This window comes from Peromyscus leucopus, chromosome 9, assembly GCF_004664715.2.
Source record: "Peromyscus leucopus breed LL Stock chromosome 9, UCI_PerLeu_2.1, whole genome shotgun sequence".
In the NCBI taxonomy this organism is placed as follows: domain Eukaryota; kingdom Metazoa; phylum Chordata; class Mammalia; order Rodentia; family Cricetidae; genus Peromyscus; species Peromyscus leucopus.
This window is the reverse complement of record NC_051070.1, coordinates 112,733,431-112,761,148: the sequence shown is the minus strand read 5'-3', so window position 1 is coordinate 112,761,148 and position 27,718 is coordinate 112,733,431. Positions and strand designations below refer to the sequence as shown.

General features: G+C 41.0%; 1 protein-coding gene and 1 long non-coding RNA gene across 26 annotated transcripts in view; one reads left to right on the top strand and one right to left on the bottom strand.

Annotated features, from left to right (window-relative positions):
- Nucleotides 1-27,718, top strand: part of Erc2 (ELKS/RAB6-interacting/CAST family member 2) — an 893,602-nt gene that overhangs the window by 293,225 nt on the left and 572,659 nt on the right. For all 25 annotated transcript variants that reach the window (XR_003735931.2, XR_003735930.2, XM_028882471.1 and 22 more), the window contains one exon: nt 10,984-11,139. Coding sequence is in view for 23 of the 25 variants with exons in the window: in XM_028882471.1 (XP_028738304.1) it covers nt 10,984-11,139 (156 nt within the window). In the remaining 2 variants the exon portion in view is untranslated. The remainder of the gene's footprint in view (nt 1-10,983; nt 11,140-27,718) is intronic.
- LOC119088564 lies at nt 1,110-19,212 on the bottom strand. The gene is made up of 4 exons (XR_005092233.1): nt 18,894-19,212; nt 13,740-13,987; nt 3,058-3,417; nt 1,110-1,486 (listed from the first exon to the last, which is right to left on the bottom strand). It is a non-coding gene; the product is annotated as an uncharacterized LOC119088564 (long non-coding RNA).

Here is a 27,718-nt window from a genome sequence, read left to right as displayed (position 1 = left end):
TCTTTGAAAGGAGAAACCAGTGGAGAAAAAAAATAAGTGAATCACATCATAGGCGCATGATGGTCCATGCTATAATAAATGACCAAGGGGTTTCCCTTTCTTGGTTCCAAGCATCTGGCAAGACCCTGACCCCTCCGACTCTCATTAAACTCATCTGGCAATGGAGGGATTGGAGTTAAGTGTCCTGCTTTAAACATTCTACCAAGTTTGGAGGCTTTGTACCGAGAATTTGAACTCTAAAAGATGGCTCTGATGAGTCTGACTTGAGGTGACATTCTTGTAGTATTGAACCCTCAGCTTTTTGTCTTGAGTCCTGGTCAGCAGAGTGCAGACTAGCAGCCAATGTTTTGCGCCATTGCTGGTGCACAGTGCCCAGCCTGGTGTTTATTGAGGGAGTGCAATTTCCTTCCTAATGTGCAGCCCTACCAGTAAGGTTGAGAAGTCAGCCATGGGCCTCATGTGAACTTCCTTTTGCAAGCTGTGGTAATGACAGTGTACCGACCATCATCAGCCTCATCCCTAAGGCATGATCCCCTTTCACATCCATCAGGCAACACTGGGGATGGTGTGGGCTGAATTCCTTTACTGGCTGTTGCTTTTTCCATGAAACAAGCTGGTTGAACACGGGAAGATTTGTGGTATGTTTCAGAGAACCTGAGAAAGCCTCTGCCCCAACCAGAGCCATGGCTAGGGCTAAAAGGAATAGGAAGACTAAGTTCAGGTTGACTGCAAGGCCTGAGAGCATCTTCACCTATTTATCTACCCGAGGAAGACTGGAAAAGAAATGGAGAGGGAAGTATCCATGTCTTTAGCCTCCCTGAAATGTGTTTGCTGCCTTAGAGAGGCACGTTTCTCTGTGCTTTTTTCAGAGGATGGGTAGCTAGAATCCAAATGCTCTTTGTACTTTGGTATGTGGGTGCATACGTGTGTGTGCGTGTGCGCGTGCGTGCGTGCGTGCGTGCGTGCGTGTGTGTGTGTGTGTGTGTGTGTGTGTGCTCTCATTTGAAAGAAGTTTTTTTTTTTTGTTGTTTGGTTTTTTCGAGACAGGGTTTCTCTGTGTAGCTTTGCGCCTTTCCTGGAACTCGCTTTGGAGACCAGGCTGGCCTCGAACTCACAGAGATCCGCCTGGCTCTGCCTCCCGAGTGCTGGGATTAAAGGCGTGCGCCACCACCGCCCGACTGAAAGAAGTTTTTGAAACCTCTCCATCCCTTATATCTCTCCCCGACATCTTCACTGTTTTCCACTGTTTTCTCTTGAAGTTGCCCTGCGATTGTCAGACAAAAAACTGTGTGGGGAAGATCTTGAATCGGCCAGGTGTCTAAAGTAGAGCTCCTTCTCTGAAGCTAGTCTTGCTTGAGGTTGGTCAGGAGACAGTGGGATCCCACTATGTGAATTAGTCTTCTATTTCAGGAAAGTTGTCTGTCAAGGAAGCATTCCAGTTGACTGATTGAACTCTTAGACAGACTGCTACTCAATGGTCTCCAAACTATAAAATGGCAAAAAGAAATAACTAAGTTGATAAGGTTGTTATGGAGGGTTACTTGAGAATTTGTTAGCATAGGGATTCTCTAAGTAATCAGTGAGCATTGACTATTGTTGTTCTGAATTGCATTTTTAATACCAGAATAAACAAATGTTTGATTTTTTTCCATGCTATTCCTTTCTGTATGTTCAGGCAGCACAAACTTATTTATGTTTTTATATTTTATCTAAGTGAAACATAAGTGGGAAAATGCAGATATGAACTTAAAACTTTTGATGTATTTTTCAAGCTGGGAACTTTACAAACCATTGTATAGTGTTGTATCATTTTTCTCTGAAAGGGATCTGCTTCCCTTAGAAAATCATTCATCATTTTTGCTTCCTCTCTTGTGGGTGCTGAAGCAACAAGTCCCCACCTGGCACTTCCGAGCCTCTTTGTGTCACTTGTGTCATGGACACACTGAAATTATTTCATCCTTAGTTACTAGCCCTGTCCTGGTTTATGTAATTTGGAAATCTAGGGAGCGGATGATTCAGGGGGAGTTCAATCTACTTGTCCAAATGGTGATCCAGTTTGTTTATTCTTGATAGAGGGCCTCCCTGAATACCCTAGGTTGGTCTTGAACTTGCTATTCTCTTTCTGTAGCCTCTTAATTGCTGAGATCCCAAGTGTATGCCATTAGGCCTCAATTTCTCATTTTGTTATCACAGTTTCAGTGGAATTGCCCCTGTTACTACTGATATCTTGAACCTGTCTTTGATTCTCATTTTTCTCAATTCTATTCACTGTCTAATTTTCTGGGACTGTCTATGATCTCCATCAGTTTTTATTCCCCATGCTTTTGATAATTCTTTTATTTATTTATTTTTCCTAGCCTGGATCTTCAGCCATGGCTGAAGAATGTTTCACCACCAGTTTGGTGATTCCATCATCTCCATGTTCTTCTATGCCAGCTTCTGTTTGGCTCATTAACTCCACCCTCACCATCTTATTATCACCTCATGTGCCAGTTTATAAATGATGCCCAGTCATCCCCAGGAGCACACTCCTAACTCAGTTCTAGGGATGGCTGTCATTCATCTCATCTTCCCTTTGTTTCCACCTCCTCTGTAGTGAAATGTGACATCCTCTTCTTTTTGTTTTTAGACAGGCTCTTACGGTGTTAATCTGTAGACTAGGCTGGCCCCAGATTCACAGAGATCCACTTGCCTTTGCCTCTCGAATCCTTGTAGTAAAGGTTTGTGCCACCACACCTGGCTTATAGTCTGCATTTTTTAGTTTTGTCTGTTTCTTTTCTCCTCTTTGCTGTACAACCCTCATCATTTTCTAGTTCTTCCGAATATTATATGCTGAACATCATAATAAGTGCTTTTGAGTTTGTAACTTCTGGCTGGCAAAAATTTTATCTTTCTTAAGTTAAACTTACTCAGAGCCAAAGCCCTCCTTAGGCTCTTGCGCTCTGTGAAGGTTTTTGGACTCCAGAAAGACTATCCTAGCCCCTCCCCCTTTTAAAACTTGTTTATTTCCTTAGATAATCTTACATCTAACTATACCTTGGACACTTTCATACTTACCTCCTATGCAACAGGTGACACAAGTCTTATTTACGCATTTTGGCAATCCAGTCAGTGGATGGTCAGGTGTAGGCCTGTCTGGTTAATCGATATGTTCTAAGACCTGTCATTGGCAGGTTTTTTTTTTTTTTTTTTTGGCTGTTGTCAATGCCATACACCCATATTTTCCTTATTCTCAGAAAAGGAAAGAATGTCCTGTATTTATGTCTTTTCCTTAAAAGACACTGGTTGGCCTTGCTAGAGTTACAAGTTCACTCCTGGACCAGTCGCTGAGTCTTGAGATACATGGATCTTGTCTCTGGGCAGGGCTAAACAATTGAAAATCCTCTTAAATCACAGCAAGTTTGGCAAATACAGTTCCTAAAAGGCAAAAAAAAAAATGACCAGAACAAAGGCAAAATGAAACAACAGGACCCGCTCCCCCAGATAAACGAAACCCCAAGCAGTAGCTATGCAGACAACGTCTCCACTGTGGTTACTGTTCTGGAAGCTTTCCATGTCGTTTTCCACTTAATTCTCATAGCAGTGTTAGGAACATGGTCACCAGGTTTGACCAGGTGGAATCCAAATAGAAGCTGCCATCTTGACCGGTGTACCGATGGGACTAGAGAATGGACAGACATACTGGTGTGGTGTGATGATGGTGCTGCCTCTTCTCTCCTGGTGGGGGCGTCCATGCATGATAATGTTTCCCAAGCATTACAAACACTTGCAAGTTTCTTAGCACACCCAGAAGCATGTTCTAATTTCAGAGAGGCTGAATATCCCATCTCAAAATTTAAAAGCCTAAATTGAGATCCGCACCTAGGTGCGTGGCTCCTGAAGGCTGAGTTTTCACCTTCTTATGCAGTGTGTCTGGGTTTTTATCATTCTCTCTCTCTTAAAGATTTATGTATTTCATGTTATGTGTAATTTGCCTGCATGTATATATGTGTACCATGCGCATGCCTGTGGAAATTACATGCCTGTGAGCCTATGTGGGTGCTGGCAATCAAACCCAAGTCCTCTGCAAGAACAAGTACTCTTTTTTTTTTTGTCATTTTTCTTTTTGTTTATTCTTCTCTCATATGATACATGCCAATTGCAGACTCCTCCCCCTCTTCTCCTCCCAGTCCCCCCTTCGCTGCCCCCCCCCACCTCTTCTTTCCCCTAGATCCACTGCTCCTCTGTTTCCTTTCAGAAAAGAGCAGGGCTCCTAGGTACTTTTCATAGATGCGCCATCTCTCCAATCCCATTAGCTTCTTTTGTTTGGTCTAACTCTGTTAAGAATAACAGCAGATTCATAGACAGAGGCCATACAGTATAGCTAGTACCATAAGAGAGATGCACTTTTTTCATGGTTTCGTATCAGTACCATGTATATCAGGGTCAGGGTGGCAGGAAGGACATGGTCCAGAGCAAAGGTTTCATAGCAATGAGTCAGTGTAGACAAATGAGATTATGATAAGTGGCCAACTTGCCCTTAATTGGTTGGAATCTAACCTGATCCCATGTCTGTGCATTTTCCCATGAAGGAGCAGATATTTTACAAACAGATAAGCACAGAAATGTCATCTAGAACCTGGCATGTCCTTTGTCATCTTCTAATCTAGGTTACTATCTGTTCATAGTTTGGTTAGGACCAAGACAATGAGGTTTTGGTTTCCTGATATGTATTCTTTTTCTTCAAATATGTTGTAGGCCTAAGTCAAATTCTTTCTAGAGTACTTGGCTGGGGCTTGTGCAACCATGGTTAAACCTCACACTGTAGGTCCTTCCAGAGCTAAGACATGACTCAGCTAGCTTAAGACTCAGGGCTACATGGTTGTGTTTGCATCTGCAAGTAGATGACTTTTAAAGGTTGAGCCTTCGCAAGCCTCTGTGGTATCCAGCAATAAAAGTTTGGAATTCTATTCTAAATAAAATGTAATATAATTATGTAGGACTGTTTCCTGAGCATTACGTCTTATCTTCTTTAAGCCAGTTTGGGCCTATGTTGATCAGTGCCTGCTAGCTGATATGTGGCCATGGTGAGTCCCATGCTCTCTGAAAGCTGTTTATATATTCTCTCTTGTCCTGATATTAAAATGAAACCCATAATTCCTGCTGTATTCAGAGGAAAGTACATTATGATGCTTAGAATTCACATAATTGTTGCATTTTGTGATGAACTGATATTTCTTTTTTAAAAATGTTCCGCCCACTCGCCTTTTCAGCCTTCAGTTCCTAGAGAGGAATTGAAATCTGTTCCTTGCTGTTTAAGGGGAGCATGATGTTTGACAAGCGCAGGAAGAGGTACAGTGGCATTCTGACTGGCATTCTGACTGGCACAGCCGATGTAGGCCGTTTCCTCACAGGATTGCTGTGTCTTATGTGCCAAGTTCAACAGCCTTTGCAAGTAGGTTTGTATGTTTCTACATGTGTTCATTCGTCCAGTAAGTTGCTCTGGTCTCTTTGCATTGAGTCTTGTCTGTGGTGCCTGATGGACCCCTGCAGTCCTCCAGGGCACTAGCATCTCCTTGTGACCTTGGGAAAAGGCAGGTTAAGATTTCATAGTTTTGAGTTGGAGCTCAAGATTTTTGCCCAGGTGATTCCCATGCAGCTGGGGCCAGGCTCCTTCATGAGTAACAAGGATCTAGACTATATCCCTTCACTGAGAGAGAAGGATGCCCCAAAATCTTGTTTTGGTTTACCTGCTATCTCCCATACCTGGCAAAGTGATTGGTACTAAGTAGATGTCCAATGTACATTTATTGACTGAATGGGTGGATGTGTGAGAGAACTCCCTGGGTCTAAGTTTAATACCAATCTGAAGCATATCTATTTTAGAAAATCCTGGATTCGTAAAAAAAGAACAGAAGAAACTGACTGGGTCTCCCTGCTCAGCTTCCATCTGCATTGGTCGGTGGTGCTCAGCAGCTGTTGCTAACACTCCTGGCTGGGTTAAGAGTTACCATGGTGAGCCTATGGCTGCTAGGAGTACGGTCTTGTGGCTTAATTTTTACTTGTATATCAGATAGTTATTTTAGCTGGTGGATGTAAAAATGGTCTTTAGTGCAAATCATTAAAGGGAAGCTGTGACCTACACTTTGTGTAAAATTTTACAAGCATTATTTTATGCACGTATGAGAAGAAATAACTTGTAAGAGGTCAGACATTTTCTCTAATAGGGAGCAGAAACAAACATATTTTAGATTCCTCCCCCCTCAGTATCTTAAAATGTTATTACAGTCTATAACCAAAATATAGCATTAAAACAAGACAACTTTATGGGCATCATATCTCATGGCTGTTGAGAAGGTATCAACTCAGACATGAGGGGTGCATTCAAGATGATGAGAGTCTATGGCATTGTTTTATTGCCCTAGTCACTGCAGATTCCCAGTCCCTCCCTCCTTCCCTCCCTCCTTCCCTCCCTCCCTCCCTCTCTCCCTCCTTCCCTCCCTCCTCTCCTATCTCTGATCTTCCTTCCCTCCCTCCCTGTATACATACATCCTTCTTTTTCTTTTCTCTCCTTTTCTTTTTCATTACCCACCACTTCTCTTTTCCTATATCTGTCTACATAGCCTAAGCCAGCCTTGAATTTGTAATCCCTCTGCCTCAACCTCCCAAGAGCTATCTATGGTTATAGGGATTATAGGCATGTGCCACCCAGCTCAGTTAGCGACCACTTTCGAGTGACAGAAGCTGATTCAGTAATCTGAATATTTAAGTCCTACTTGTTTTAAGTTTGGATAATTGAAGAGTATTTTCCCTTGACAAATCCAAATCACTGGCTTCTGTTTTATTGAGTCATAGCATTGTGTGCGCATGTGGCATGTATGTGTGTTTGTGCTCCTATGTGTACATATTGAAGTCAGAGGTCAACATCTGGTGTTTTCTTTGATTGTTCTCTGCATTGAGTCATGGTCTCTTTGTGAACCTGGCGCTCCCCAACAAGGCTGATCTTGCTCTCTAGCAAGTTCCAAAGGCCTCCTGTCCCTGTCTTCCCAGCACTGGGATTGCAGGTGTGTGCCACCATGCCTGTCTTTTTAACACAGGTGCCAGGGACTCAAACTCAGGTCCTCATGCTTATGTGGAAGGCACATCACCAGCTGAACCTTCCTCTCCAGCCCCACTCAGTTTTTAAAAAGACCTGATGGCTAAAGGTGATAAACCGGGATGGACCTGAGCAAACACTTTGCTGTAGTATTCCTCAGAGCTACGGACATTGAGTCTCTCCAACAGGCGTTTCTCAGACTCACCAGGCCTTGGCGCAGAGCTTGTAGGTACTAGAGGTTATTCTATCTTGTATTTTGTTACTTTGTCTCTAACTCAAAGACAGTCCCTAAATTTTGTGTTTCTGGAGGCTGTTTACTTGTGAAACAACCTATGTGTGTTTGAAACTGTAACAGATTGTTTAAAATGTGAGTCATTAGCAAATATAACAGTATTCAGATTTCTAGAGAGTAAATACATCTCTACCTTCCAGAACTCTGGGGTTTTTACAACCTGTTGTCATTGAAGTATTTTTAAATCTTCCTTGCAGACCATGGCTTAAAGCTACTGCATGTGTTCTTTCAGCATCTGCTTCCAGAGGGAATGTCCGTCCACTGCGCTTCCACAGTCCTCTGGGGTAACTGTCACACCCACATCATAGCCTTGCAGACTTGCTGAAAACAAATAATAAAATTCCTTCTCCCTAGATTCTTGGAGCTGAGGCATGTAACAGGCGAGGAACATGATGGCCATTGTCTGATTTTCGAGCTTAGTTTCCTCACTCTCTCTGGCTTGATTTTGAACATCTTGTACTCAGCCAAACCCAAACTCTACCTCTGTGCTTTGTATCTGTCCTCGGCTGTAGATCCTAATGTGTTCATCACCTATTCAAGTTTGTCTGGGATTTGTCAGCGCTTAGGAGTTTGGGGAATGAGTTTTGTTGCCCTTGAAGTAGATTTCTAATGTAGGAACCAGGTTATAAATAAGGACAGAATAAATAGATCCTTCCAGAGTAGCCATTTCCTTTTTTATTTTTCTTTTCCCTTTTGCATTTTGGGATGCCTGTGGCTAAAGAAAAAACAAGTTTATGATGAGAAGAAAAAAAAGTTACTAATTTAAGGAAATTATCGAAGTGAAAAATATTCTGTTCCACTGTTTACTAAACTTTAAACTCAGATGCATGTAGATTCAGAAGCCCCTTCTGGGAATAAACTTCCTGTCTGGACTCATCTGATTGTTCCTCCACAGTATGTAATTCTTCAGCATCAGGTGGAGAGGTCCCATGTAACCTGTTGAGGAGTTGCTAGTTGTGGCTATTGCTAAGTAGAGCCTCAGGAATTGACTTAGGAGCAAAACTGAAGGCTCATAGGAGACAGGCTCTTCTCTTTTTGCCCACACAGTTGAGACCTGAAATCTTAGGTATTAGAAAAGTTGTGTCAAAGAGAGGAGAACTGCAAGTTTTACTACTGTAATATACACACGTCCTTAGTCACATAAGTACGATCATCTCAGACTCAGGAGATTTTTATATAGGAGGAGAAGGAAACTGAACCTTCTCTTCACACTGAACACAGCTATATTCATATAAAGATTGAATTTAGTGCTGGGCGGCAATGGCGCACGCCTTTAATCCCAGCACTCAGGAGGCAGAGCCAGGAGGATCTCTGTGAGTTTGAGGTCAGCCTTTTCTACAGAGCGAGATCCAGGAAAGGCTCCAAAGCCAAACAGAGAAACTCTGTATCAGAAAAAAAAGTTTCCTAACTCTAAAAATGAGACATGTTCAAGGTTATTAAAAACTTGAAAAGCTACATAGACGATTATGATTAACACACTATACCCTAAAACATAGGAGAGGGTGTTAGTTAAGACAGTAATCAAGATGGGCAGGGGAGATAGCTCATTGGTAAACGTTGGTAAAATGGTTGCCTTGCAAATATGAGAGCCTGAGTATGACCTCCAGAATCTACAGTTCAAAAAAAAAAAAAAAAAAAGCCAGGCATGATGGGGGCAGAATGGATCCCTCCTTCCTCCTCCTTTTCTGTTTTTCACAGCTCAGAACTGAAGCAAGTCAGTCAGTGAGCCTCCCAGGGTCTGTCTCCCAGAGCTTCCCTAGCAAGCCGGACTGGGAGGAGTCACCAGTGGGACTTTGGAGGCTGCCAGGGTGAGATGAGGGTGCCCACCCACCTTACAGGCTCTGGTGAAGACCTTCTTCCCGACCTGCAGATGGCCACCTTCTTTCTGTGCTCATATATGGGAGAGAGCAAGAGAGAAACAGAAAATTCTAGTGTCTTTTCTGACAAGAACACTACTGTGATCCCAAGGACCCTGTCCTCATAGCCTCATCTGAACTATCCCTATATCCCATATCCAAATTCTGTCACGTTAGAGGCTAGGGCATCATATAACTTTAATAAATAGTTCCCTTCCTGAAACTAGAACTTACATCAAAGATTGAGAAATCCTGATAGGCAATATATAAAACACAAATGGTGGTTATCTTTGGATGGTAGGATATAGGAGATTTTCTTAAGTCTTAACTAATTGACAAAATGTTGCTTTTATAACTGAAAAAACACAATACTATTATTTTTAAAGGAAGTTAAAACTCTGGACTGTAGGATTTCATAATAGTTTTGAAATTTTCAGATTTAAAATTTATTTTGATGGGATTTTCCCGAGAATTAATGGAAATACCTATTGTGTTAAGCATTTAGTTCTGGACCCATAATAGAGCCCAATAAGTCATTGTCATCCTTACTCTGTTTCTTCCTCTTTTATACAGTTACATTGTAGATAGTAATAACAATTGTTACTAAACTGACATGTAAGTTATGCTTATCATGCAACATAGAAAAGTGAATCTACAGTGGCCACAGAAAAAGACAGGCACATCTAGTTGTAATATTTTAAAACTGGGTTAATAAATGTAGGAACCATGTATTGTGCTTATATTTAATCTTTTAGGTTCTTTTTTAGAATTATTAAAGAACTATTGGCTCATTTTCATTAATGTTTTATGACAAATATAACACTGATTAGTTGCATCTTTGTAGTATAATGCTGGCAAATGGAGACACTGGAAATCTTAGGACTACTTTAGACATCTTGTCTCTCATCCTGGAACTTTGGGCGATGTTTTTTGCTGTGCTTAGGGGCTTGCCCTGTAAGAGCCCTCTGTTCTATACTTCCTCAAGCGTCGTTTCTTATTACGCATTCTCTTGTGTATAGAGTCTGTCACTGGATGTTTTTTCTCAATTAATCCCACATCTGAATGTAATATTTCTCGTTTTTCGGGTCTGTAAATCAATAGGTTAGAAATGGCTTGCAAGTTAGTCATGTTTTTGTCACGTAGGGACCTGACTGCTCGCCAAATAAATCACGATGTCGTGATATATTATTTCCAGTTGTTATAAATTTTCAATATTTATTGTATCAGTCATACAAAGTCAGGATTCAGTTATTTAATTTCACTTATGTCTGTATTTCAGATGAGAATCCCTCTCTCCATTAGTAAGTTCGAATTTCCTTCTCTCTTGGAGTCAAATTCCAAGCATGCCTGGAACAAGCAGCTACAGGATTCTAAACAGAAACGAGCAGGAGCACACTGCTTCTGTGTTTACAGGTGGACTAAACATGTACCCTGGTTAACTAGATCCAAAATTACAATTTTTTTCACTGAAAAAGATTATTCCACTGTTGCTTAGTAACCTGGTTCCTGGACCTTAGTGAAACACGTCTATGTTACTCTCTGTATTGTGGACACGTGACGTTCATTGATCATTCAAGCATTTACCTGACCAGTGATCCTCAGATGTGAAAACACAAGCTCTTTTGGACCCCAGGCTAGTTCTGCAGCAGGGCTAATGCCCCACTACCAGAGTCGCCATCTTAAATTCCATTTGGGCAACGTGAAATAAAAAAAAAAAGTCAAAACAAAACCCTCCAACTTTCTTTCCCTTTTATCAACAGGACACAAAAATTGCTTCATTGGAGCGAAACATCCGGGACCTGGAGGATGAGATCCAGATGTTGAAAGCCAATGGCGTGCTCAACACAGAGGACCGTGAGGAGGAGATCAAACAAATTGAGGTGTATAAAAGCCACTCCAAGTTTATGAAGACCAAGGTAGGTCCCCGAGTCTCAGCCTCTCGTGGCCTCGATTTGAGGAGAAAGTTACGGCTTACCTGCTTGCTTCTTCAAAGACCCACCCAGTCTGCCTTATGTCACATGACATACATGGATAGTGAAGAAGAACATGGGAAGATTTAAATTCAGAATTAAAGGATCTGAAAGGCGGTCTGAGGAAATCTTTAGTGGAGTGTCTACTCTGCATGTTTGGGGTGGGTTCCCTTGTGTGTCTCTGTCTCTGGAGTTCACAGGTTTTTAGTCTCTCCCACATTTCCAGCTTTTTGATACCCTGGTTTTAGCATAAGACAAATAATTTTAAGCATCAGTGCTTCCGTTTGGTCTAATTATTCAACTTGTCTAAGCTGGAGTTTCCTTATTTGTGAAATGGGAATCAGAAAAGTAGATTCCTCACTAAGCTGCTTTGGTATTCCCCAGAGATTATTCATTTAAAGCAGCTGGTCAGCCTTGCCTGGTCTCCAGAAAGCCCTCAGCAACTGGGCATGGAGCCTGTGTTCTTGTTTCTCTCTTGGTTACTCTTCAGTATTTAGGAAGCATTATTAGACTAACCTGCTCCATTAGTTTATATCACTATTGCCCATTCGAAGAACTGGCTTCTGTTTGTCAGAATTTAACTTTGGGCTATATGTGAACTGAAGATCTGAAATGATCAGTTTTTACATGCACATAACCATTAGGTTTACGAGTAGCCACAAATAGAGCTTTTGAGACTTTAAGATGGTTTTTAAATTTGTTTTGAAAATAGATTCTTCTGTCATACAATACATTCCAATCACAGTTTCCCCTCCTTCCATGCTTCCTACCTCCCTTCTTCTACAGGTCCACTCTCCCCCATTTCTTTTCAGAAAAGAGCAGACCTCCAAAAGATGAGAATCAAACAGGACAAAACAAGGTATAGTAAGACAAGGCAAAAGCCCTCACTGAGGGCTAGACAAGGCAACACAATGGGACCAAGAGTCCCAAGAGCAGGCAAGAGTCAGAGATGCCCATTTCCACTGTTAGGAGTCCCACAAAACACCAAGCTGTTATCTATAACATATACACAGATCTGGAGCAGACCCATGCAGGCCCATTGATTGCCACTTCAGTCTCTGTGAACCCATGTAAACCCTGTTTAGTTGAGTCAGCAGGCCAGGTTCCCCTGGTGTCCTCCATCCCCGCTGACTCCTACCACCTTTCCTCCCCATCTTCTGCTGGGTCCCCTGACCTCCAAGGGGAGGGGTCCAATGGAGATCTCCAATTTAGGCTCTCTCTGCATAATTTCTAACAAGCCATTTTGTTTCTGAAGGTATTTACCACTTGAACTGACTCAGGCCCATCTCTGGCTTGTCTTTGCTGGCAGAGAGGCTCTCAGGGAGGGTTTTGTCACCCGGCCATACTTCCTCTATAAAATGGGGCAGTACTGCCAGACTTAGAATGGTTCACGAGGATTAAATGGGAGTTGAAAAGGACAATGTAATTAAGTGCCTGGCTCAAGAAAGTGGCTAACAATTGTAAACATTATTCTTGAAGAACTATAACCCAATTAATAATAGTGATGAAATACTGTTATTGTTGAACTGACTTGGAAAGTGAATACAAATAAGAATGTGTTATACCTCATAAAAATGTTACACTGATAAACATTAGCTAAATGTACTAGTAGGAGTCAATTTTTATGTTTTGTGGTTGAAAACATGTTCTTATTGGATTGGGCCATAACATTTATTGCTTATTTCTTTATGGATGTTCCTTGATTCTCCTACAGTGAGGAGTAAGTAGGATTTCTACTTAAGCTTGGGAATGCTACCTGCAGTAGTTTGGAGGGAAATATTTAAATTAGCTGTTGAGAAAGCCATGTATCCTCAGACTGATATTGACTTGGGAGGGTGGATCTGGGGTAGGTTGGGGGAGGGCCGGCCTCTGGAAATTCCTGTGACTCAAGTAGGTAGCACTGAAGACCTAAATTATTTTTATAAACCCGGCACCATAGCAAAACCAGGAGAAGGTGGAAGATGAGCTGTGAAAAAAACCAGCAGAGTTTTAGAATCTGAACTGGTGGGAAGCCAGGAGTGTCAGAGGGCCTTGGAAATCCCTGTGTCTAGGAAGTCCTTTGGCACATGAACATTGGCCTCAAGAGCCAAGGCTCCTTGAAAGACTTCCTGTCTTCTGCAACCCTTCCCTGATGGAGACTCACATTTCTGCTCCACCTCCAAAGGCTTAGAGGATTTAGACTGTGAAATCCAAGTCTAAGAGGTCATCAAAAGCACTAGTTACTTTCAGGTACATCATTAAACTTCTGAGAATGCAATGAGGCATATCAGTAATTGCTTTTCCAAAAAGCGATGGCCCTCTTTTTTGTAGAAGGCTTTATTCCCAACCTAAGAGAGCTTTCATCTACTGATCTCAGGATTTCTGGGTTAGCTCCTCGCTCTGTCTTCAGGGTTTGTCAGGTGCCACTGTGCTGTTCTGGATCTCCCCTTCTCTTCTGAATTTGTAACCCATTTTTATAAATCCCTGACAGATTACAAACCTCATAACCCACCGCATGATAATAAGCATGTCACTTTCTTGACGGGGGCGGGGGAGGGGGGATGTACCTGCAGTGAAAGCTGTTTGCCTTGGTTGAGCATGTCTTTCAGGGCCTTGGCTGTGTCACAGTTTGAAGTGGGGGAAGAATTCTCAGACAGGGTGAAGTGTGTCTGATGTCTATCTACATGGGCTTCATATGAGGCATGTGATGTAATTCCAATGGGTTTGTCTTCTGGCCATCACAGAGAAGCCTTCCTTGGCTTCAATCCTCATGGATGTTTGATTGCATCACTTTCCATTTTTATTGAGTTCATGGCTGTAAAAGAAGCAAAAGGCATACTTTTGGAAATATGTGAGTTTTTTTTTTTTTTTTTTTTTTTTTTTTTTTTTACCCTATAAATGTATTCCCTTCAGAAAATCCTTTTTCAGTTATTGTCTGCATAAATATTTATTTAAAATTTACCTCATGGCAACGATAGTCTGAAAGCTATTTTGAAGAGCCTGCCTGTTTAATATTTATAGACTGAAGCATCTTTATCACCATCAGCCCATTTTTGTAGAAGAAAGTAGGGGTGTGTGTGTGTGTGTGTGTGTGTGTGTGTGTGTAGCCTGCCTCACACTTCCTGTTCCCTCTCTTCTGTGGATTAGGGGCTTTCATTCACAGTCCTTTCCCCATACCCTAGCCCCAGCATGGCGTTCTGCTTGGGTGTTTGTGGTAGTTTTCACAGATGGGCTCGGGACAATCAGCAATGTCTTTGCTGAACGCATGCTGAGCTGACAACCTTTGGAGCTTTCTAGCGGAATGGGTTTCATGTGTGCACTGGCTGTATGCTGTGCCTCAGCTGAACAGGCTGAATTGGGTCCACGGCCCTGGTCCTGTGGGTCACAAAAGAGCCTAATTTTTTTTAAAAAATTATCATTTTAGGTAATCCTAATTCTGACCAGCTTTCTCTTTACATTCCGTTCTTGTCGGTCCTTAGGAGAGGGAACTCTTGGTTCTGTTCTACACAGAAGTGAAAGTGGGTTCAGGTGCTCACAGGGCAGTGTTCCCGGGGCTCACATTCCCATCAGTAAGCTACAAGCCATCTCCTTGGAAGCCGTAGAGTCCTTCTCAGGACCATTTTCTCTTCAACCTTCTATCAGTCCTTTCAATTTGGTAAGCTAGAAAATGGGTTCCCGATGCCATAAGACTTCTTGCTAGTGGTTTGCCTTCCATATTTTGGTTTTTCATCTGTACATACTGCAGTAGTTATTTTTCTGGTTGTTGTGAGAAAAACCCTGTGACAAAATCAACTAAGTGGGAACAGTTTCTTCAACTGTCAATTTCAGAGTATGATACATCATTGCAAGGAGGTCGAGGCAGTAGGGATTTGAAGAGCTAGTCACATCTTCAGTGGAGAGCAGAGAGAGAATGAGTGCATGTGTGCTTGTGCTTTTTCCCACTCTCACACCGTTCAGAACTACCTCCTAGGGAATGGTGCTGCCCACCATGGGCTAGTCCTCCCACTTCAGTAAGCCCAATGAAGAAAATCTCTCACAGGCATGCCAATAGGCCAACCTAGCTAGACGGTTCCTCATTCAGAGTCCCTTCCTAGGTGATTCTACAATGTTTCAAGCTGCCAATCAAACCTAATTGTCACATCTATCTTTCTGGTGAGTGTTGCAACCCGAACGAACCCTTCTGAAGACAGAAGTCTCACTCCGGGTGCCATATAGTACCACTCACAGTCTCCCTCACAGCACCACTGTGCTCATGCCCAGATGCTGCCTGAGTGACTTAGGTATTGCTTATCCCATTTTTGTTGTTGCTGAAAGCAACAAAATGCCGAGTGAAACATATACTAAAAGCATTAAAATATATGAGCTGTTAAGGAATCTCAAGGGCTAAAACTAAGCTATCGTGGAACTTGCCTTGTAGGTAGAGAACAAGTTATTTATTCATGTTGCCATTCATCAGGTGGGTAGATTTGAGCTTTGGTTTTCATAGCCACAAAGACACTGGAGAAAGGTGACTGGTTGGGCTAGTTCAGATGAAGTATGTCACAGGAATGTTACTACCAGCACAACATTAAACCTGGGATCCCAGACATCTACACTCTTAGTGGAAGGAGAAACCAAAAATAACCCTCCTACTCCATGTACCTCCACATTTTCTAAGGGACTCCAGGAAAAATGGTCTGTTTTGAAATTTTGAGCCCAAAGAAAATTGAACAAGATTTTTTTTCTCTGAGACATGGTTGGATCATGTGTGGATACACTGTATGAGCTGATCTAGAACTTTCAGGTAGGGAGCAGGCTTAGAAGATCCTGGGTTGGGAGTATCTCAGGTGCTGGCAGAAACAAATGGTCTGAATGGTCACATGACTGCTGCCAGTCTCAAGTACCTCTCCAAAGTTTCCTTCCTTTTTTTAAAATCATACAATCTGCAAGAAAAACAATAGAAAAAGGGAAACAATAGAATCAGAAATTATGACACAGCCTGTGAAGTGTGCTCTTTACATTTAAATAAAGGAAATGATTGAAATCTAAAGAATGATCAATCAAGAGACTCTAAAAATACCAAGCAGTTTTTGTGATAATCAAATAAAATACTTAGAAACAGGAGATTATAAAAACAGAAATTGAAAAGTGTAGTCAGCAGTTTAAACATTTGATCTGCCATAGCAGAAGGGAGATTTAATAAGCTAGGAAACAGAGCAGAAGAAATTAAATAAGAGAGAGAGAGAGAAAGGAAAGACTTTGGAGAAAAATAATATCTAATAAGGTCTCCTTTGAGCCTCATCAGAGCTCTCATAGTGGGAGAGAGATATGTGTGTGTGTGTGTGTGTGTGTGTGTGTGTGTGTGTGTGTGTGTGTGTGTTAGGGGGAATCACTATTAGTAGCCATTCTGGACAAGGTGAAGGTTTCAGATGGTAACTGTATGTCCAAACTGAATAAGAAGGGTACATACAGAGAAACCTCTATGGGTATATGCATCATGGTAGAAGTACATCATCTCAGAGGCAAAGAAAAGCCTCTAACAAACAGCTAGAATATTTGTCCAAAAGTTATTTATGAATGGCTAAGAAATCTATGCCAGCATGTAAAGACTTATGTATTTACCATTAGTCATTGGAGACATACAAATTGCAGTGAGTGTCTGATTGACACTCACCACAGTGCTTAAATTAAAAGACAGGTAATAATAGGTGTATAGCCAGAAGTTTCTCTCCCGCCTGCCTGTTCCCAAATACCTGGCAGCAGCTTCTAAAATAATTGACTCAGAAGCTTAATATTTACTTATAAATGCTCAGCATGTAGCTCAGACTTATTACTAACTAGCCCTTACACCTAAATTAACCCATAATTCTTATCTGTGTTTAGCCACGTGGCTTGGTACCTTTTCTCAGTCCAACATTCTCATCTTGCTTCCTCTGCATATGGCTGGTGACTCCTGACTCCACCTTCCACTTCCCAGAATTCTCCTAGTCTGGTTGCCTGCCTATACTTCCTGCCTGGCTACTGGCCAATCAGCATTTTAGTTAACCAATTTGAGTGACAAACCTTTACAGTGTACAAGAGCATTATCCCACTACATTTCCCCCCTTTTTTTGTCTAATTAAAAGGAAGGTTTTTACCTTAATATAGTAAAACAAAAACAGTTGTTAAGAATTACAGTAACAACATCCAATCCATTTGTATTTGACAAAATTAGAGAAAATACTTGGTGAGTCTAAAGTTTTGTGTCTAATTTATTTTCTATTATAACTAAGGAAAACTATAACTATTTAGTCTTCAACTCCATCAGAGTTGATATAATGTTAGATCCCAGAAAGATATAATGTTACCTAACGACAGGGATATCAGGCTGCCTGGATAGTCACCCAAAGTTCCTCGGCAATATTACCTTAACTGTCCCTTGTTAATCTACATTCATTAGTCCAATGTCTGCCTTTGCGATACCTTCTGAATACTCCAGAAGGGAGGGGCACTCTTTTGGGATTATTCTTAGAAAAAAAACATTGTTTCTAGAAATGCCCTGTTTACAGTCCCTTCTTAGGTGACCTTGTTTATGGCAATTGAAATACCTGACATTTTGATTTTTTTCAAACTTCTGGAAATCACCTCTCCTATCCAAGCATCATCATAGTCATGAGATTCAATATTGATTGTATCTTGGATCCATTCCTCTAATGGTGCTGATCTTGCCTTTAATGGCCTAATTATACTTTTGCATTGTGCATTCGAATTTTCAAAAGCCAGAGATTCAATAATTATTTGTCTAGCTTCTGAATTTGGTATCATTCTATTTACTGCTGAAGTCAAACTTTGGAAGAAATCAGTGAAGGTTTCTTTTGCTCCCTACATAACTTTATTAAATAATTCAATTTTCTTTCCTATGTCTTCAATTCTGTCCCAAGCATTTAAGGCTGCTATGCAGCATATAGCCAGGGTGTAGGCATCATATAGAGATTGCCTTTGTACATTAGCATAATGCCCTCTCCAAGAAGTAGGTCTTGGGAGATTTCCATACCTCTAGCCCTACTTTGTTGTTCACTGGTCTTAGCCTCATTTTTCCACTAGGTCATCCATTGTAATTGAGGAACAGCCTCCAAAACTGCTGTAACCAAATCTCTCCAGTCTTGAGGGATAATTCTATTACAAGTTGACCATGAGTTTAATTAACATCTGCTTCACAAAAGGTGAATGCATGCCATATGAGACTATCGCTTCCTCGAATCTCCTCAAATCTAACATTTACACAGGAGTCCAGTCAGCTTGAACGCAATTTGGGTGATATTGTATCATTTGGCAGTTCCTGTAAGGTTACTGGATAGATTAAGGTTGGCTGTTTGAAAGCCTTAGACTGTTTCTCTGGAACTTTATAATGCAATGCCGAGACTGGTTCTCCTTTAAATTCCTTTATCTGGGTCTGAATATCTCTATGATCTGTTTTTAACAAGTTTTTCTAAAACTTTTATCTTGGCACTCATATTGACCAACTTTTTTAGTGATAAAACAAAAATGATTAAACAAAAAATATTTATGACTGACATTACACAAATCTCATCTACATTAATTATCCTCTCTTTTAATTGCTCCATTTTTAAACCGTCTAGTGTATTATCAGGGACCTAACTCCCTCCATTGTAATAATGTTTCCCATTTTTTAATGTGGCGAAAAAACCTGTCTTTTTTTTTTTAAACTAATTCCCTCCTTTAATAAATCCCAATTGACTCACCAAATCTGCTGACAATGACCATTCAGATGCCTGTGAAGAGAGGCAGCTACCTAGTGTGGCAGCAGCTCAAGGATGGGGTCCAGGGAAAGCCATAATCCACCGGGAGAGGGAAGGAGTCACAGAGGCAGCCGTCTGCATGGAGCAGCGTGCGAAAGCTGCTGACTCTTGCTGACTTCAGCCAACTCCTTACTTAGCCCACGGAGTAGTGACTCTGGTGGCATGTCGCTCTGGCCTGAACCAGTGGATGCAAAGCCCCAGGCAAATGGCTTTTTCATGAATTTGTGCCCCCAAAGTTGAGTGCTGTAGGTGTAAGTGGGTTCCTGGGAGAAGTCAAGTTTTGCATGTTGCTGGTGGGAAAGAATGGTGTCACAGACTGTAAAGTTTCCTTAGCGCAGCATGGTGGGAGGCAGAGGCAGGAGGATCAGGAATTCAGAGTCATCCTCTGCAGCACAGTGGATCTGAAGATAAGCAGAGCTGTGGGAGACACTGTCTTAAACAACAGCAAAAACTACATCCACCACCAATTTCCTCAAAATACTAAACATTTTGTTACCTTGTAGCTTAACAATTTTGCTCCTGGTGTACATTCACGAAGTGGAAATTATGTCTACAGAATCCCATACATAAACGTTCTTAGTGCCATTGTTCAGAATAGTCAGAATGTAGATATATCTAAGTTTCCGCTGCCTAGTGAGTGGGTAAGTAACATGCGCAATAGTCACACGGTAGAGTCTTATTATGTGATAGAGATGCATGAGGTGCTACAACAGAGTAATTCCCGTAAGCAGTATGCTGTGCAGAAGGAGCAACCAGCCATTAATCCCATGTTTACTGCAGTCACACGAACTGTGCAGGACATGACAATGCTCAGGGACAGGAAAGTAGTCTGTGGCTGCATAGAGCTGAGAACAGGAGGTGGAAAACAGAGTGGCTTCTTCGGGGTTATTTTTATCTCTGAGTTGCAGATGTTCTGAGGTTAGCTTGTGATGGTGGTTGCATAACTGTAGTAAATGGTAAGTTGTGCAAGGTGTGGTTAGTAAGTAGGGGGAAGCCCTTGCCTTTAGGGGCATGAATGTGGAGTGATAGCCTGGCTTCTCAGTGGTTTCTGGTGGCCAGAAGACCGCTGAATGACAGTCACTGTTCCCAGAGTCAGGAGCTCTCTTTTTAAAATTATTTCCCCCCATCTCATTTGTGTGTGTGGATGTGGGTGGGTGTGCATGTGCGCGTGTGCTTGTGCTACAGTATTCCTGTGGAGGAAAGAGGACAGCCTGCAGGAATTGGTTCTCTTCTGCCATTACCCAGGGATTGAACTAAAGTTGCCATGCTTGGTGACAGGTCTCTTTACCCTATAATAAGTATCTCTAAATTAGAAATTGTTTTAGTGTTAAGTAATAATATTCAAGAAAATAATAGAATTGAGGTTTTATTAAAAAATAAAACCCCACTAAAGCCAGAAAGTTTCATTTTTCTGAATTTTTTCGTTTGTTTTCTTCTTTCTTTCTCTTTCTCTTTCTTTCTTTAATCTCTCTTCTTCTTCCCCTCCTCCTCCTCCTTTCTTCCTCCTCCTCTATAGCCTAGACTGGCCTCAAAGTTATATTTCTCCTGCTTTAGCCTCTAAAGCTGTTTTTAAAAGAATTTATTCCTTATATCCAACTATAGCTTCTTACCCTCTGGGGAAGTTTTCCCTGCTTTCCTCCTCTCCCTCTCCTCAGAGTCTGGTCACCACTAACAGACTTGCAGCTCACATGATATCAACTTTTCCACATTTCACATACAGGTGGGATCATATGTCATTTGTCCTTCTGTTCCTGACAAGCTTTCTTTTTTTTGTGTGTGTGTGGCTGAACACACACACATACACACACACACACACACACACACACACACACACACACACACACACACACACATATATATATATATATATATATATATATATATATATATATATTCCCATTTTCTTTATTCATTATTTCCTGGGCACTCAGGGTGCTTCTGTTTCCTGGCTAATATGAATAGTGCTTCCATATACTTTGGAAATGCAAATGTCTCCTCAATATACTAACCCACTTTGTCTAGCTATATGCCTCACATTGAGGTTGCAGGACCATATGAGCATTGTGTTTTTTATTTTTCTGAGGTGTTTCATACTGTTGTCCATACTCACTGCATGGATTTGTGTTCCCACCAGCAATGGGAAGGTTCCCTCTTTCTTACTGGCTGTACTTTGCATCTTTCTGACAGTTAGTGATGCTGAACAAGTTCCACACACTTGCCCATTTCTCCTGCCTGTCTTTGAGCATTCTCTTCCTTAGTCTATGCCACTTTAAAGTGTTGACTGGTTGTTCTTTCTATTTGGCTGTATTTTGGATATTAACAACATGTCTGATATACAATTATGTGCTTCTGTGTTCCTTAATTCGGGGATGAGTCCAAAAGTTGTGTGTGGTGGTGCGTGTCTGCAGTCCCAGCAGGCAGGAGAATTACAAGTTTGAGGCTGGCCTGGGTTACACAAGGACCTGTCTTAAAACACAAAACAAAATCAGAATGAGTAATAGGCAAAGGTGGTGGTAAGTGTGTAGTAAATCAGAACCAATGTGGACTGTGCAGAAGTGATTATGCCCAGGACCGGAGAGGTGGCTCAGTGCTTGAGGTCACTGCATGCTTTGCAGATGACCAGAACTGGGTTCCCAGCCTTCACATCAGGTGGGGCACACCCATTTTTAACTCCAAAACAAGGGGATCTGACACATTTTTCTGGCTTCTAAAGGTACCCACATGCATGTATGCTAACACACACATGTGCATGCACACACACACACACACACACACACACACACACACACACACACAAATCTTTTAAAAAGTAATGTCACTAAAATCAAAGCATGACAGAACTAAATGACATAATCGTATCTGTCTAGAGTCTGGTGATTGGATCTGAGTTGAAGAGCCTCATGGTATTCAGGAAGAAGATAAGCATAATATCGAAGACGACACATTAAAAAGATAAATTTTATAATTTCTAGAGTGGTAACCTAAAGATTAAAATAAATTAAGTAAAATAAATGTAAATCTAAGTATAACTTTTAAATTGATGGCAAAAATAATAATGAAAAAGTCATTTCAAACAAGGCAGAAAGAGAAACAAAAAAAAGAAAGAAAGAAAGGAAGGAAGGATAGCATAGAGAAATCCTGGGTGGTGCACTGAAATAAAATCCTGTGGTTGTGATAAATATTCCACTTGATCTTTGCAGACACATAAAAGGATGTGGAGATTGCTGTTTACAAGTGGAAAGAGAAGCACAGGGCTGAAGAGACATGGAAGTTTTGAAGTGATGCCTAGGTGGGCAAGAGTACTTGCTGTGTGAGCACAGATACCCTAGGTAGGGTTAGGATATCAGCACCCTATAAAAGGCAGGATGTGATTGTGCATCTACCTGAGTACTGTGCAGTGGAGGCATGAGGATCATTAGGACTTGCTGGCTGCCAGCTTATCCCAAGGTTCAGTGAGAGGCTCTGTCTCAAGAGTAAGGCAGAGTGTTAGGGCAAGCCATCCAGCATCCTACATATACCCACACCCTCTCTCTTACTCTCAGTCTCTCACACACACATGTGTACACACATATACACATACACCACACCACACACCATGCCACACTCCCACACAAAGTAACACTAAAAATGAAAACGGGCAAACTAGTCAAATACTTGCCATAAAAGCTGCTCCAGTCTTCGAGGCAAAGAAATCAGTTCTGAAGTTAATATAATTAAGAGAACTACAAGAAGCAGTTGATGATTTTATCATTCAGTGGGTAGTTTTAACACATCCTGTGAGCTATAAACAGATGAAGCAGACTTTTTAAAGTAAAACATACTGAAAATGTAAGCTTCCAATTTCATGAGTTATCCGATCCTGGGCTTACTATTGGATAATGCACATCTCAGTTGCTGAATATATTTGACTTCTCTTTTTAGTATAATATTTTGATCGATTCTTTGGGAATTTTGACAATTATTTTTATCATATTTGTTCTGTATTCCTCTCCCTAACTCTGCCCAGATCCAGATCCACCATCCTTACAACTTCACATGTTTTTTTTTTTTGACTCATTGAGTGCAGTATACTCATGGGTATGGGGCCGGCCATGCACTGGAGTATGGTCAACCTCCCAGAGGCCACATGTGTAGAGATATGCATTTAGAGTGCTATTTGTTACTATTAACAAAATATTAGTACTAGTTTTATCCCCAGGGTTTTTGAGCTCCTCAACCAGGAGTGCTTGGCAATAATTATAGTACTAGGCATGTGTTTTCTCCTGTGGAATGGGCCTCAAATTCAATCAGAAGAAGAATTGGTTACCCCCATGGCATTCATGACAGTGTTTCATCCTTGGGCATGTCTTGACACATCAATTATGACTATAGCTTATAGGTATGGCTATTGGTAGGACTGCTGATGACTCTTCCAACTAAGCAGCCTACATAGATCCTTCTAGTACTATGAAAGCTCGCTAGCAGGGAGGAAGCTTTCTGGTCAATACTAACTTGATTTCTGCATGTTTTGTGGCCAAAATGTGTGGTATCTTCAGCAATATGATGAACAACACAGAGCAGTGGCAATAGTCTGCATTGTTTTGGTTGTTTCTAGTATACTCCTGACCAACTGGCAGGGGATTTTTTATTTGGTAAACCTATGATCTCTGGGAGCAACATTTTCCCTGTGTAGGTGAATCCAATTACACACACACACACACACACACACACACACACACACACACACACACGGGAGGGAGGGAGGGAGAAGGAAATGGGGGAAAGTACTGAAAATTAGTGAGATAAATTTCTAATTTATAAATTTAGGAAAAATAAGCAGAATAATCCCAAAAAGGCACAAGGAAGGAAAAAGTCTAAAAACCAGAGCAAAAATTGATGAGCAAAACCCAAAAGTGAACTTGTCTTATTAGCACTTCTAAAACTAGATCTCTGATTTCTTGGTTTAATTTGCATTCTTCTGATGAGATCAAGCAAGGAAACATTAAAGAAAAGAATTTGAGAAAGTATGATCATAGATACCATTGGTAGAAGAGATAAGAAGGTTTTGTGAAATTTTCCTTTAAGTTAATATGAAAATTTAGTTGCAATGTAGAATTCTTAGTAGGGGAAATATTACAGCTTTATATGTTTTTGCTCGTGTTTTCTAATGAACATCAAAATAAGAAATAATCCAGCTTTATAGAAAAGATCTCCAGGCACATTAAAATAAACTTCCATAGATAAGTGTATACCAAAACCCCAAACCACAGCACAGGCAGGAACAGAGCAGAGCACTATTACCCAAAAACATAGATGAAAAATCCTGAAAGAGTTGCTGCAATCTGAATCCATTAACATTGAAGAATATTATATGTCATGACTAAGTGAAGTTTTCATAGAAATACAAGGAACAGAAAATGTTGAAATTCCATTGATGTGAATCATTATAACATATTAAAGGAAGGAAAGCATGGGATGGAGGTAGAATGTTGGATAACATTAAACATTCTTTAATGATTTAAAGAAACTCTTGAAATGAGTGTAATAAAAGAGAACTTTCTCAAACCTAAAAGTGCATCTTCAAAGATCTAATTACTATATTTGTTAGTAAATGACATTATTTTTCCACATGTGAAAACCAGATGTCAAACTAAATGATGAAACACTGAAAAATTTCCCCTTGAGTCCTAGAACAAGACAGGCCCTTCTTCCTGAGTGGCCTTTTTATGTGACTTGTGTGGACTTCCACATAGTGGAGCTTTCACAGGGTTGATGACTTTATACCATGTGAGCTGGATCCCAACAGGAGGCAGAGACTTCCAGTTGGGATTGTCACAGAGGCTGCGAGCTGTCTTCTAGGTTAGTGCAGGAAGAGGTACTGATCCTTTGCCCCATTCAGAATCATTGTTCAGTGCAAGGTCAAGAGTGGGAAAACAGACCCAACTTCTGGTTTGGAAGAGGGACAGTTATAAAGAAGAGAGAAAGACCTCATGGTGCAAGTCTTCTCAGAAGATCATCTACCCCAGCTCCTAACAGTGGACAAAAGTGTAGTGACATAGGACACCGGGAAAGCTATGGAGAAATGGCACTTTTACAAGCTGCTCGTGGTCATGCAAATGAATATAACTGCTTTGGAAAACATTTTTTTTGTCTTATCTGGTAAAATTAGATTAGGATGTTGTGGTGGTTTGAATGAGAAGGGCCTCATAGGCTCACATATCTGAATGCTTTGTCATTAGCAAGTGGCATGTCTTGAGAAGGATTAGGAGATTTAGCCTTGTTTGAGGAAGTGTGTCGCTGTGGGTGGGCTTTGAGGCTTCAAAAGCTCTAGACTTGCTCAGTGTCACTCTCTTCATGCTGCCTAGAGTTCTGGATGTAGAATTCTCGTGTCCTTATCCAACACCATGTTTGCCTGTGTGTTGTCATGTTCCCTGTCATGATGATAATGGACTTGCCTTTGAAACTGTAAGCAAGTCCCAATTAAATGCTTTCTTTTGTAAGAGTTGCCTTGGTCATGGTGTCTCTTCACAGCAATAGAACAGTGACTAAGACAGAAGTTGGTATCAGGAGTAGGGTATTGTGAGAGGCCTGACTGTGCTGTTTATTGGAGGAATTTAGAAGACTCTGGGACTTATACTAGAAAAGCGGTTGGGCACTTTAAGCAGGGGATAATGGGTCACCCACATAGGAGCATGGAAGACAATGCTGAAGGCAGTTTGAACTGTTGGGGCCCAACTCAAGAAGTCTCAGAGGGGAAGAATATTAGTAAGTGGCCTAGAAACTGTTCTTGTGGTATTTTAGGGAAGACTGTGACTGCTTTCTGCCCTTGTCCTAAAAATCTGCCGAGGTTAAACTGAAGAGTTTTGGATTCATGGTGTTGGAAGAGGAAATTTCAAGACAGCCTGGTATTGACTCTGTTGCGTGGTTATTATTGGTTACTTTTATGTAAATCTATAATGAAAAGGAGCAAGTTGAGCAAGGAAAAATGTGAAATGTATAGTTTGAAAAAAAAAGGAGCATTAGGAAGTGTAATGAAGCTAAGTTCACTGCTCAAGCTAATAAAAAGTTCAAAGAAGATTCTTATGCTAAATAGAATAAAGGGAGTGGTGACCTCAGGACCGTACTCCACCTAGCTAAGCTTCCAACTTGTGCAAAGAAGCTAACGAAAAGCTTAAGTAGTGAAGGAAACCATCAACAACAGAAAGCTGATGCAGATGTAATTGGATAAGGGACCATGTCCCAGTCCCAGCAAGCATCATAACTTGGCAGCCATATGGTTCTGACTTTAGAGTGAAGGATACAAGAAAGGGGTTATGGAATCTCCCTCTGCTGCTAAGGAAAGCTGCTGAGACCAGGCATGTGTCAGTGATTTCCCTGTATGGAGGCTCAGAGAGGACATTGTATGAAGCTGTGAAGGTGAAGCCTGGATTGTATTGGAGACTCTAAGATGTTGAAGATGCCAGAGTGGTGGAATACCTGCTAAGGAGAGCTGAAGTGTGTTACAGTCAACAAAGCTGAAAGGAGTTGGAGATCTCAAGAACACTTTGACATCAGACATGGAGATGCAGAGTTTGGAGTTTGCCCAGCTGGTTTTAGTCTTGCTTTAACTCAGTATTTCTTTGGTATGCTCCAATTTTTTTCCTTTTGGAATGGTAATATATATTCTGTGACATTGTATGTTTGAAGTATGTGATATGCTTTTTGATTTTGATTTTACAGGGGTTGCAGTTAAGAGATTGCTAAGAGTCTCAGAAAGACTTTGAGCTGACTTTTAAACATTGTTGAGACTGTGATAGACTATGGGGATTTTTGAAGTTGGACTAAATGCATTTTATAATATGATATACATTAAATTATTATATACATTACATTATGGCTATAAGCTTGTGGAGGCCAGGGAGTAGAATGTGGTGGTTTGAATAAGAATGGTCCCATAGGCCCATATATTTGAATGCTTAGTTATCAGCAAGTGGCATGACTTGAGAAGTAATAGGAGATGTGGCCTTGTTGCAGTAGTTGTGGCCTTGTTGGAGGAGGACATGTGTCACTGGGTGTGGGCTTTGAGGTTTCAAAAGCCCAAGCCAGGTCCAGTTTCACTCTCTTCCCGCTGCCTGCAGCTCCAAATGTAGAGCTCTCAGTTCCTTGTCCAGCTCCATGTGTCCCTGCATGCTGCCATGCTCCCTGCCCTGAGGATAGTGGACCTCTGAAACTGTAAGTGTGTGCCTACAGAATGCTTTCTTTTATAAACGCTGCCATGGTCATGTCTTCACAGCAGTAGAACAGTGACTAAGATGGACATACATGCTACATGGTCCAGTAACTTCACACCTGGATGCAACCTTGAGAAGACGTTAGCTATATGACCATGTTTTATATATTTTCAGAGTAGCACTGTTGTAAAGGTTAAAAATCTAGAACAAACACCAGGTCAGTAGTAGAGCTGATAAATAAGTTGAAGTGGACGCTTGCAGTGGAATGCTCTTTGTAAGTGAAAAAGGATTGAATTTTATATACGTGGGTTTAACATGGACATGATTTAATCACTAGCACATAAACCCTTAAGGTATATGCAACACAAAGTTTTAAAATATGAAAAAATAATATGTTCTGTATGGACGCAAAAGTTAATGATAAAACTAAAAAAATGATCTCAGAATTCAGTGACATTTCTTAAGAGGGCTAGAGGGAGATAGATGCGGGATGGTTTGACAGGATTGATTATAATTATTGTTATTTTTACATTTGGTCACTTGAATGATGAGTGCTTCTTGCTTTGCTTTTTCTTACTC